General features: G+C 42.1%; 1 protein-coding gene across 1 annotated transcript; it reads right to left on the bottom strand.

Annotated features, from left to right (window-relative positions):
• Positions 1–2: 2 nt before the first annotated feature.
• Positions 3–12,471, bottom strand: LOC307250249 (putative E3 ubiquitin-protein ligase HERC3). Its single transcript, XM_080027278.1, has 23 exons — positions 12,199–12,471; positions 11,382–11,502; positions 10,985–11,061; positions 10,436–10,657; positions 10,246–10,337; positions 9,397–9,527; positions 7,242–7,366; positions 6,024–6,100; positions 5,795–5,898; positions 5,628–5,687; positions 5,437–5,542; positions 5,106–5,301; positions 4,530–4,672; positions 3,867–3,983; positions 3,631–3,729; positions 2,352–2,519; positions 2,106–2,246; positions 1,756–1,919; positions 1,548–1,611; positions 1,371–1,441; positions 1,079–1,262; positions 858–960; positions 3–660 (listed from the first exon to the last, which is right to left on the bottom strand). Exons 1-23 carry the CDS (start codon positions 12,401–12,403, stop codon positions 443–445), a joined length of 2,988 nt encoding a protein of 995 aa, XP_079883404.1. The 5' UTR covers positions 12,404–12,471; the 3' UTR covers positions 3–442.
• Between the last annotated feature and the right edge of the window lie 643 nt (positions 12,472–13,114).

The following is a 13,114-nucleotide window of genomic DNA, read 5'->3' as shown; positions in this document are numbered from 1 at the left end:
CACATATTATCTAAATTACATAGAGGCCACTACATACAGATATTTGCTTAAACGTCCACATTCAAAAATAAGTTAGAGATAACATATAATCTGCACAATATATTATACAATTAATCAGAACCACATACTAAACTCAAAACCCTATTTTCCTTCATTCTCTTAACCAGAATGCTTAAAAACACAACAAAAATCTTCTGGGGGGGAGGGTTCCCCCAGACCCCCCTACAGGGGTTTAGTTTTCTGACCCGATGGTCCCATCTCTTGTTGTGCCGGCAAACTGTAGTCCAGTTAACGAGGAGGAATGGCTGGCCCTTTTTTAAAGTCATGCTCATTCAGTCTGTGGGTTTTGTTTTAAATCCTGAGGTAACCCTACAGCAGTGAAGGTGAAAGGAAAATAAAAAATCAGGTTCCCAGCACAGACAGTAAATTTTCCTGTCCAGCATCACTCCTGGAATCCCCCGTCTGGTATCACAGCCTCTGCCAGCCTCTCTTGCATGATCTCCTTGGTTGAGTATAAGGGCAGGTACAGAATGGAGTGACAGGTCAGAGACTCAGGTTTGTGCTGATCATGGAGACCAGGCTCGGCTTGGTGAACTTGTACCCTCATCCTGATGTGGTCCATGCCAAGAATAGGAACCCTCCTCTCGCCAGTCAGGAACACTGAGGAAAGAAGATAATGTTCAAGAAAATGAAACAGGGCAGTGTAGACAGTGAATCCAAACACTAGCTGTTAATGGCAGTTACTCCAATTACGACACCACTGCACTTATTGTACTGTACCTGGACTAAGATATACCTGGTAAGGTATTTACATATTGCTTGAGGAAAGCTGCTAACATTGGGTACAGTGTACTCACAAATGAAATCTTTTTTCTGGTCTTCAGTCAGTTCATCAAACACCTCCCAAAACATCTGTATGTTAGGGTCGTCACCACGGTATCCCCATTCATAAACCGTGTTCTGAAAGCAAAGACAGCTTCAGTGTTTGACAGAGTACAAATCAGACACTCAAAGATGTGTTAAATCGGGTTGCTGTAGAAGAGAAAAACAAGAGGAGCTTGTGTTTTGAACTGTATACCCGTCTCAGCTTTGCCCAGTTGAAGACTTCTCGGCCCACCAGCACTCCCCTCAGCTCCTCTGGACTAAACTGTTTGACCAGATCCCGGTCACACACCAGGAAGAAGCCTCTTCTGAACTCCTTAAACACTCTCTGTACTGATGTGTTGAAGACATGGTTCACATAGGCATCCACAAACTCCTTCCTGTTCAACAGATAAAGGTTTCAATCCAACCAACATTTCCTCTGGGACAGAGCTGATATGCAGGTCTCTCTCACACAGCTAAAGATGTCAATATTCTGGCAGTCTTACTTATTTTGACTAGTCACTGGTTTCCCAGGGTTTTGAGGATCAAGGTCAACCTCTGTCCCTTTCCAGTTGATCTGTTCCATCAATAATGAAGAAGAGGAAGTTAGTAATGTCACTGCAAGACCTTTGGAACACAAAGAAAATAGATCAATGAAACTAAAGCCAGTCTTAAACACCAACCGCGAAAGACATGTCCAGGTCTTCAAGGTCATCATCGTTATAGTCCAAGACGTCCTGCAGAATCCTTAAAAAACAGAGTTAAAAAAAAAAAAACGTGAAGCTAAATGTTCACTGTACAGTACTAACAAACTATTGCAACTTTTTCAATCATCACATATGTAGATGCAGAGCCCCAGATTTGTATTACTTAATATAGATGGATGCTTACTTTCCATCACCGTCTAATTCCCTCATATCCTCCAGTGTTGGCTCTACATCGAGCAGCTTCTTGAACAGAGCCAGAGGGAATGGTAGGTAAATGGTGTTTTGGTTGTACAAGGCCAATCCACACATTACCCCCAACAGGAAGAACCTCTTGTCCATCTCTGTGGCCTGAATTGATCAAAGGAGAATGAATGAATATCTACAGGGATTCTTTGAATATATGTTGATGATTTTCCATGGTTTGTAAACTAAAACTGGTAGTTTTTTTAATCATAATGCAGGAAATCCATTACAGAATTCTGCATATATGGTTCCAAACATACTGTATGTATGAGCATATAAGGTCGGTCTTACATCAGAGGGGAACCACGCCAGCGTTTGGGATTCATTAAACATGAACATCCCAAATGTAGGTGACATCATTTCACTGAAGGAGTGGTGAAAAAAGTCTCTTTTGTAGACATTTGTGACCTTTGGGTCCTCATCAAAATAGACCTGAAAAAAAAGTGATATGTTTTCCTGTTTGAAAGACATTTAGTTTGAAGTAACAACATTTTTTTTTTCTATTTAACCATCACACCAATGAATGTATGTATTTACCAAAAGTGCTTTCTTGAAGTCAGTGTGATGAGCAGCAGACAGTTGTGTGAAGGTGCCTTCCAAAAGTGACGCTCGAGTCAGCCTCAGTTCAAAACTTAAAGGATTTGGCTCAGGAAACCAACCATAAAGCGGGTTGAAGATCATCCTTGGAGTTGCCGCCCGTTCTTTCTATAATACAATTCAAAACGTAATTTTTTAAAAAATGTATACATATTACACATTATTATGTTATTTGATCCATGTTAATATAAAATACTGATCAGTGCAGCTAAACATTTTACATTTTCACATCCACTGCCCGGCCCCCCCAAAAAAATTACACACTCAAATATCTTGTTGGATAATTTTTAGCTTTGATTACGGCACATAAGTGTGATTTTGCTTTAAACTGTACAGTGATGCGTTGTGACAGTGACACTCTTTCTTCAGTCGGAGCTGCAGCGTAATTTGAAAACAAACTCAGAGTAGGTCTAACCACCTAACCAGCAGGTTAGACCCACGGCGTATGTTGCCGCAGTAACTGACTCTCGGTTGCGCTGAACCTGCTTCCTGAAACGGAAAACCCAGAGTTTCCACTAACTCAGAGCGGACAAACTCTGAGTTGCCTCAAAACCTGCTTCTTGAAATACCCCCCTGACCAACTGAATCAACCCCAGATCCTACAGTACACTGCCACACAGGCTTGTACAGTAGGCACCAGGCATGATGGGAGCATCACTTCATCCACCTCTCTTCTTACCCTGATGCACCCATCACTCTGGAACAGGGTCAATCTGGTCTCATCAGACCACACAACCCTTTTTCATTGCTCCAGAGTCCAATCTGTGTGTGCTCCCTGGCAATTTGAAGCATTTATTCCTGATAAGCCCCACTGATTAGTTTTTTTCTTTAGGCTACACATTTGCATAGTCTATATCTCTTATGTTATCTTCGCATTGTGACGGTGGAAATGCTCTGACTTTGACTATTAAACATAGCCTGGAGTTCTACTGACGATATTTGAAATTTTGATTTCACCAAATAATTTTTATTATTTTAAGTGATCTCCCATCATGATCATTAAAGATTTTCGAACCACATTTCTTCGTCCGGGGAGTGATTATACGCTATCAGGTTGAAGATTTTACAAAATGTTTTGACCTGATAGGAAGCCAGATTCTCACATTATATCACACTGAACATCCATCTCATAAAAGTTGATTTACCGGAGATAAGAGGCAATATTGTCCGTCTGTATGGTTTAGTTCAAATGAAGAAAAAAGGTTAGAGATTTGGTTACCTGATCGCGTTCAGCATTGATGTCAAACGCCATTTTCTTTGATTTCAGATCCATCTCAAATGGGAAGTCATGTAGGATAAGTGGCTGATAATGCATATCCTGAAAGAAGCATAGCATAGTTCTTTACAGAATCTTTTTTAAAGCAAGGAACACTATGTGAAAAGCGACAGAAACAAAGAGAGAGAGAGAGAAGAGATGACTTCAAATCATTTTTTTTGGGCGAAAGGTTTTTGTACCTGTGTTTTCGGCATTAAACTCCAAAGCTGCAGATCCTTTTCAAGGTATTCTTTGCTAAACCCCAAACCAAAAACTGTTTCTGGGATTCTCTGACGTCCTGCAATCCTGTTGTTGGCCTTTAGAGGGAGTATATTAAGGCAGCGTTAATGAGGTGAACAGTTGGCTGGAAGTAGAAAGTATTCTTTGTAGAAAGGGTGAGTGTCCCTGCGTTCCGAATCACATACTTTCTACTATTTAGTATGGTAGAAAAAAGATTTAGGATGTCCCAATTCTTGTGGCCAGATTTAGGATGGTTAGAAAGACCCGGATGTCTACTACATCCAGCCAAGATTTTTAGTGCTGAAAACAGCATCCTATTTGGGCGATTCTGACCCATAATCCAGTGCGCACCTGAAGTGACGTCACATCAACGGAACCTCCATATGAAAACAAACGGGGATATGACGGATATAAAAGCAAGAGGCAAGATCAAGGCGCAATGTTATGATGAAATAAATAAAAGTATGTCCCAATAGTATGCTTACTGCATCCTAACCAGATTATTTTTATCGTCGGATGTAGTATGTAGAATAGAAGAAAAAAAGAGTATGCGATTCGGAACGCAGGGTTGGATTACATTTTGTCGGGCATGACATTCACAGGAAAAGACAACTGGTACTTACATTGTACATGTACTGGAGGACCTTGCAAATCACTCTAGATTTACAGGGAACAGGGTCAGAGGACAGGATGACTGTGAGGGCCTGCTTCCACACCTTGACATGTCTAACCATGGTGGAGGGGGACAGCGAGGACCACCAGTCCCCTGAACAAAACATCATAGACATTTGTAGAAACATTGATGTCAGTGAGCGTTTCCCACCCAAGCAGATGTCCCAGATATGGAGTGGGTGACCAGAATAATCTAAAAAAGGTTGAAGGGCCCATGCTCTACAACATTCAGACGGTTCAAATACTTTATCTCTCGATAATGTGGCTCGTGGAGTTCTCTAGCACTCTATATTTGGAGAAAATCCATTATGAAAAATATCATGATACCTTTTTGACTTTTTGCTTTTTTTGCTTAACATTTACCTTTAGTTTAAACAATGTCTTTGGAAGCCTGTTAAGTAGAGTAGTTAGTTGTTTATTTTATTTTGTCTTTTGTGTGTGTGTTTACTTTTACAGTTGTGTGTTGTTGTTCTTTAAAAACAAAAATAAAGTATTAAAACAATTCTTTATCTCTCCCAGTAGCCTACCTAAGACTTGGAGGCTTTCAGCAGACAGCCCCTGTGTGGCAACAGCAACCATGTCAGCCAGCTCTGTGCCCTGTGACAGTTTGTGTGTCTGGATCACATGCAGTAGCTCATTGAGAAGCAGGTAGATCCTCAACCCCTCCACTCCCACTGGACTCTCACCTAGAGAGGGAAGCAACCGTAGAACCGCAGCCTCCACCTGTTAAGGATTATGTAATGTTTTAATATGAGAGTGTTAATAAATGGTTTTGGGGGGTAAACTATCCCACCGTTTTTCTGTTGTAAATAGTGAACAGATATCGAACATACAATATTCACATTTTTAGTTTCTTACCTCCGTCATAACCTTATCATTCTTCGCCAGTTTCTGAAAAGCAGTTTGTGCAAGTGACAAGTCCAAGCCCGAGTACTTTGGTGAAGTCTGGAAATGTTTATCTTTCCTGTGGAGACAATAAATAAAGAACATTGTGAATGTAACGTCATTCAAATGAAGAAGTTTAGATAATACACAGATGGTGTTTTTACCTTCGGTCGAGGAAGCACCGATTGACAGAGGATGCAGAGGAAAACAAACTCTGGATTTCCCTGGGAAGATTTCACATGGTTAGTCAATAACACCGAGGAAACAGGGATTGATGAGAGCAATTATACAGTACAGTAGATTGAGAAAAATGCTTGTACATCATACTTACTGCTTTATTGTTTTCCATGATTTTGAATCATACTTAGAGGTCCATTTGTCAATCATCTCATCCATACAGTTGACCATGTCAGTGTTTGACTCTGCATGAACGTCCTTTGAAAGAAGAAAGAGTTTGTGTTGGGGATAGAGAAATGACTCACGTATATGAATAGTTGTAGTAAAGGTAATTATGACACCTCCTTAACTTAAGGTCTGTGATTGTGTTGGTTATATGGTACCTGAACAGACGTGCACGTTGCAAATGAACAGTTTCCTCCTGCGTAGATGGACCTGACTATGGGACCAGTAGTGGAGTCTGGAATAATAATAGAATAAAATGGTCATGACTTATATAGCGCTTTTTAAGCCAATTTGCTCAGACCCAAAGCGCTTTACATTTCTTACCACACACACACACACACACACACACACACACACACACACACACACACACACACACACACGGCAGTAGCTGCCATGCAAGGCGCCTTCTGAACCATCGGGAGCAATGTGGGGTTCAGTGTCTAGACCAGGGACACTTCGACATGTGGCGGGTAGGCGGGGATCGAACCCCCGACCCTGCACTCCAGAGGCGACCTCCCTACCCACTTTGCCACTGCCGCCGCAAATAAAAGTGATCTCTATCCATAGATATCACTTATAAGTATCACTGTAGAAGGGACTTCAGTAAATAAGTCGCTTCATGGTAAAAACTGGCATAGAACTTTGCCTCTGGAACTCAGGACTAGTAACTCTTATCCACAGAAAACGTACATTAACAACCATTCCCAGGGTGCATTTTGGCAAGGAATATCTTATTAAAAATGGAGGACGCTAATATGAGGTGGCACTAATGATTACGCTGTTGGAAAAAATTACTACTGAAAAATGAAAACACTTTCTATTTCCTGGTTCAATTTTGATAGAATTCAGCAACTGTTCTCCTAACATTTAATTAAAATGCATTGACAAAGAATTTTGAATTGCCTTCTTCAGTCGTGCAAAGCAAAGCACATTGTTACTTCTTAGCTGGCTTCACATCTCAAGTAACTTCTGATTCCCTTTTAGTAAAAAGTATTGTTATTATTCATTTATTTTTAAGATAATTTTTTGACATTTTTCGCTTTTATTAGACAGATTTGTAGAGACAGAGTTGAAATGGGGCAAAGAGGGGAAGACATGCAGAGAACTGATCAAGGGGTCGGATCTAAACCATGGTCTGCTGCGATGAGGACTGAACCTCTAGGGAGACACTATAACCACTGCACCACAACCACCCCGCTTGATTATCAATATGAATATAATATGTTTTTTATTTTGTCTGTCATGTGTCTGTTATATTTTTCTAATTTCTTATAATAACAATGTTTTATTCAAAATACATTGTTCTTAAAACTAAATTTGACATTATTTGACTGGACATATCGTTCAACTGAATGACTTAGAAATGCAGTTACCACGTGGCAGTTGAACAGATAGTGGCACAGACGGCTGGCTCTCCTCTCCGCGTCCCAGCTGTCCTTGCTCTCCACAGCCAAAGGAGTAAACCCTCTTGGAGTCCGTCAACACCAACGTGTGATGACTGATTGAGAAACACAATTAAGCACAGACAGAATTTCCACATCAAGATGTTATAACAGAACTTCCTCCCAGCCTCTATTTCACTAGAACATAGAAGATGCCATAACACAACTGTCATGTAATCTCCTGTTCTCAAATGTTGACAATGAAAGGAACCTCATTTCATAGGGTTAAGATTAGCCTGACATTCTAAAAGGTTTCTCAAAAAAAAAAACTAATGCCTCGTTTCCACCGAGTAGAGCGGGTCGGATCGGAGCGGTTCGGTCCGGGTAGTTTGGCTTTTCATTTGCCAAAAGTTGGGTAGGGTACGGTTTAAGCGCACCTAACCGCTCTGAGCCGCTCCCGATCTCAGTACTCCTCCGTAGGGGTACTGGCCGCCTGAAAGGGTGCCGAAAATGCATGAGAAGGCGGAGCTACACACTGCCGTCATTTGATTGGTCGGCAGAATCATTTCCGCCATGTGTAGTCACCTCGGCAAGAGTCTTGTGTTTTGGCGAAAATGTGAGCACAGCACTGTTTATTGTGTGGTGTTTTTCCTCGTCAATAAATTAATCAGTTGGTTACACTGTGTCCCACTGCATAGCTGCCGCAGCCAGCACTGTTCGCTCACTGTCTCTATGAGTTGCACCGAGCCGTCTCTGTGTGTTTACGCCATAGCCTAGATAGTAGTAAATACACGCTCACAACAACACGGGGGAATAAATAAAAAAGCGGCTGGTTTGACCGAGCAAAAACGAGAGACCGCTGGCTTGACCACAGTTGGTCGAAAGAATCATTTCCGCCTTGTGTAGTCACCTCGGCTAGAGTGAAGAGAGTCAGTGTGTTTTGGCGAAAATGTGAGCGCGGCACTGTTTATAGTGTGGTGTTTTTCCTCGTCATTAAATGAATCAGTTGGCTACACTGTGTCACTGCTACGATGTCACGAAGCTGCCGCAGCCAGCGCCGTTCGCTCACTGTCTCTATCAGTTGCACCGAGCCGTCTCTGTGCTCTCAACAACACGGGGGAATAAATAAAGAAGCGGCTGGTTTGACCATGCAAAAACAAGAGACCGCTGGCTTGACCACAGTTGTTCCACAGCCCGATAGTTTGACCCACATTCTGGCGGCGGCTATCGCAGTCCAGCCTAAACCCCGCCCCACCAGTAAAGGTAGGGTCATAAACCCCGCCCTACAAGTAAAGGCCAGGACACACCAGCCCGAAAATCGCCGTCGTTGAGTCGATAGGGGGTCGGGAGACGAATCTGTTTGGTGTGTGCCGTGACGTCGGCCGACGTAGAGGTCGTCGGGCTTGTTTTGAGCCGATTGAACATGTTCAATCGGCAGCCGACCGTCTTTCATTTGGAGCAATTTGATTGGTGGAGGGCTAGCGAATCAGTGAAGCCCGGAAGTGAGGCGGGTAGCACAAATAGCTAACAACAGCTAGCCATCGTTTTAATGTGTTTGTTCGTTTCGTTTTGAGAGTACTCACATGCATCAACCCTTGGTGACTGCTCGACACCATGCTCGACACTCTCTGCTAAAAATTGTGCTCTTATGGTCCATAAATATAAATACGTATTTCTATCTATGTTTATGCTCTAGAGAGCTGTCCCATCATTTCCGGCTTTCGTATTTTTTCGGGCCACAATACAGATTAGCGCCGCCTGCTGTTATGGAGACATTACGTCCCGCGCAAGCAACAGAGCGTACGGAAAGTCAGCAGTCAGTTTGGTGTGTTCTCTGGCCGCGACGGGAAGCCTGGAGCTTCCTGAAACGGCCGACTCCATTTTTTGCGTAGTCGGAACAAGTAGAAACAAGTCGGACTGGTGTGTCCTGGCCTTAAGGGTAGGGTCGGCGGTGGAAACAACACCGAGATTCTTAAAAGTGAGCTGTCCCGCTCTGAGCCGCTCCGATCCGACCCGCTCTACTCGGTGGAAACGAGGCATAAGAGGTCTATCAAACTTTGCATATTCAAAATATTTAACAGTCACAACCAGAGTGGGTGTAAGTCCACTGGCAATGAGCTGTTCACAGTCTAAAATCACACTGTACCTTCCACATGCAATCTTAGTGACCCTTGCCCCCCAGAGCTCTGCAACAAGCCGAGGTTGTAGTTCATTGCTGAATGAGTTGTGTCCAAGCTGTCCATACTGACCAGAGCCAAACGTGAACACTGCTCCATCCTAAAGAAGCAACCACAAAACCAGGGTTTAAAGTCCCACTTATTGTTTATTAATAATTGTTTACATATCTGTGAAATCTAAGAACTTAGTCAATAATGAATGAATCATCTTATTCTCACAGATATATATTTTTTCAATATTAATGACTGATTTGTGATTGGCTCATGATAATAAATCCAAAACCCTGCCTGTTGAATTTGAAGGTCAGAATCCCTAAATACATATTTTCTTCCATCAGTAATGTTAGACACAGCAGATACATCCTATGCCTGTGGAGTGAGCGAAGATGCAAAGTTACTGTGACGGGTAAAATTCTGTTATTGGTTGTTTTATTACCTTTTACTGTTTTACTCTCAGAATGTTTCTGACGTCTTTCTGTGTGACACACTGTCTAACAGGCTGTTGTAACAGATAAGGGAAAACAGCTGACGAATGGCAGAACCACTTGTTTGTGACGACGTGTTGTTTTCATTTCGTTGGAAGAATATGTAGGTGAAAACATAGAGCACTTTACACATTTTCAACCAATCATCGTTCAGTAAACAGACTGTTAACAAATCTTCCAGCGACCCCACCTTGGGAGTGATCCTTATCTTTGCTTCCAGAGAGAGCCCGCTCGCGTATATAAGTAAGAAGAACGTTTTGCTTTTATATCCTCAATAAATAAAATGAGGTAGGTTACATCACAAGTGTGTTAAAACACTTTTCTTAGCCTGACCTTTGTCAAAATGGCGGTGTGGTCCTTTCCAGAGGAGATGCAAACAGTTTTCTTCATGTTGAGGTGATGAACAGAGGTCGGTGTGTGTCTGTCTGTGAACAAAAAAAAAGAAAATCCAGGTTTACATCTTACAGAACCCATATATATTTGAATAAATAAAAGCTAGAATGAATCATTTGTTTTTTTGTACCTGTGGTGTCTCCCAGGCCGAGCTGTCCACAGGCGTTCCCTCCCCAGGCGAACACAGCTCCAGAGACAGAGAGGGTGAAGCTCTGCTCTCCCCCTGCAGAGATGTGGACCACAGGGAGCCCTGACAGAGAGCCAAGGTGTTGGGGTGAATCTGCCCCGAGCTTCCTCTTCCCCAGACCCAGCTGGCCTCTGGAGCCTTGGCCCCACGTATACACCTGACCGTCTGTGGAGAAAGCACCACGCTTTTCTCAAACACTTTCCTGAAACTCTCAGGCGAAAAAATATATATACTGTAAATATTATATGCACAGATTGTATTATAATGATATAACTATTTTGTGCTTTGCCTTCATCTCAGACACCATTGGACTATGAGTCAACCTTTATCTCCTTCCCACCCAGTCTGTTTCCCCACAACAATGAATAAAAGTCTGTACAAGATGTACGCTAGTTATGGAAAAGTCAAAGTGCTTATTGGTAAGGTTCTAAGTTCTATGCAGTGAGAGCTGAATCTTTCTTTGGGCTTGTGCATTAAAACGGTCTACTGTACCTTTGGTCAGGACGACTGAGTGCTGGCTCCCACAAGCCACCTGAGACACTGGAATGTTACACAAAGCATCCACAGGCCTGAGAGAAGAAGAAATAGAAAACGGCACCATTAGCCTACGCAAACTTAGTATTTTTAAGAATGTGCTACCATGAATTCAAGCAGGCCTACAGATTGTACAGAAGACAAATAAATACATACATATGATATTAAACAAAAAACAGAAAACAGCCCAAATTGACTTAGTATTTATCAGAATTCGCTAGCATGTATTCAAATCCTAATAGGCGTTCAAAATAAATGAACACAAACAGTATGTTATTATATTGTAGTGAAACACATCTCTATTTGCACTCAGTTGCAACAAGCACCCTTACTGCTGTGTTGAACTTGACCGTACCTTGGAATGAAAGGAGTGTGAGTTGTGTCCACACTGAGGACTTGGCCAGTCTCAGACAATAGCGTGACCGTATCGTCGCCACAGCACACAGCCTGGATCTTCTCTTTGTATTTCACATACTCTACAAGGCAGCAACACAGCAGCAGGTCACGTGTAAGTGGATAATGAGTTGCAACAATGCAAAAAAAAAAAGATGCGTTAGGAGGACGTCCTTTTACAAGATACTTGTAGAAGGGAGTCAATTTAAATGTATTGTATACCCCAATTATTTTGATTTGATTTCTTTAACAAACAAACAAACAAACAAACAAACCAACAACAGACAGAAAAGAAAGAAAAAAAGGCAAGTGTATATGTTGTTCATTGTTTGATTTACAAGCCATCTTCTTAAAAACATGCCGAAAAAATAGTATATATCCTGCTTTATTCAATGAAAAAAGGCTGCATTCAAAGTCCGCTCTGCAAATATCCTGGACAACAACATGATGTAAAAATGAAACAAAGATTCCAACTTCTGATGCATTCAACATCTGGATCTTAAGTAAACTTTTGATAATAACAGTAAATAATAGCCTACGGTAAAATAAAGTTAGAATTCATCAAACATCTCCTAAGAAATACACACACACACACACACACACACACACACACACACACACACACACACACACACACACACACACACACACACACACACACACACACACACACACACACATTATAACATACTGTGTATACCACATATAACAGTCAAAGACACACACAAGTCAATTTCAGCAGTATCATAATAAAAATAAAAATAGAAACCGATTCTCACTCTGTTTTCCTTTAACCCCTTTCTCGACTTTGCGAATGATGAATGCATCTCCGCTGCTTTTGACGAAGGCGAGTGCACTGGGACCTGCAGCCAGCTCCGCGATGTGGAAACTGAGGTTCAAACGGTGAACCCCGTCCCCCGCTGAGACACCCGAGCAGTCTCTCGCCCGGAAGCCCTGCTGACAGTCCTCTCCCCATGAAAACATGTTGAACAGTGGCTCTGGAAGTCACCGGCAGCTCGTTTATACATGACAGCTCTTTCAGGCAGAAACCAAACTTGATTCCAGCGCAAACTTTGGAAAACGAAACTTATAGTTCTACTAAAGAAACCTTGTACTGAACTCAAATAACACGCCCAGTGAGTCACAGCCAGGCAAGATGCGCTTCATGACGGATGAGACGAAAGGGAAAACGAAAATGAAACTGGATTTGAAAAAAAAAAAAAAAAAAAAAAGTGATTCTGACAGGAAGCATTCTCCTGAATCGCTGACTCCACTTCTTTAACCATTAACTTGTGGGCACCGTATACAGTAGGCTATGTCTGTTGGAGCCAGTATGCTACTTCTTTGTTTGTTTGTATTTGGTGATATGTAGTTTTGTGTGTGACCACTGGGTGGAGCTTTGGGCTCAACTGAAAGCATATAGGTAATCACCGGGCACGGCCAGGTGTGTGTATTTTGGGTAAAGCAAAACGTTTTGTACCGTGTCAGCGTGTCACTATAGCCTATTTGTTTGATCTGTACCAATTGATGGTATTAATGAGCTATACCTTACATGAATGGAAATGGAATAGTTTCTACGGTGAGAATGCACTTGTTGAAATAAATGGGTCACAGCACTCAAACGAGAAGGAGGTATCAGACATTTATTATTGGCACCACAGAGCACGCGTACGACTGAGTTCTCCCACACCGCAC

Source organism: Ammodytes marinus (genome assembly GCF_949987685.1).
Source record: "Ammodytes marinus genome assembly, chromosome: 5".
Taxonomy (NCBI): Eukaryota; Metazoa; Chordata; class Actinopteri; order Uranoscopiformes; family Ammodytidae; genus Ammodytes; species Ammodytes marinus.
The sequence above is the reverse complement of the archived record's forward strand: the minus strand, read 5'-3'. Positions and strand labels throughout refer to the sequence as shown.

Bases quoted from the DNA above. Each gene is read 5' to 3' on its own strand.
- LOC307250249 (XM_080027278.1), bottom strand. From the start codon at position 12,403: ATGTTTTCATGGGGAGAGGACTGTCAGCAGGGCTTCCGGGCGAGAGAC. The intron at 7,367-9,396 runs GTACAGTGTGAT...TTTCTCAATCAG, and splicing joins ACTAAGATTGCATGTGGAAG to TCATCACACGTTGGTGTTGA. The intron at 5,688-5,794 runs GTAAGTATGATG...AAATCTTCCCAG, and splicing joins TCATGGAAAACAATAAAGCA to GGAAATCCAGAGTTTGTTTT.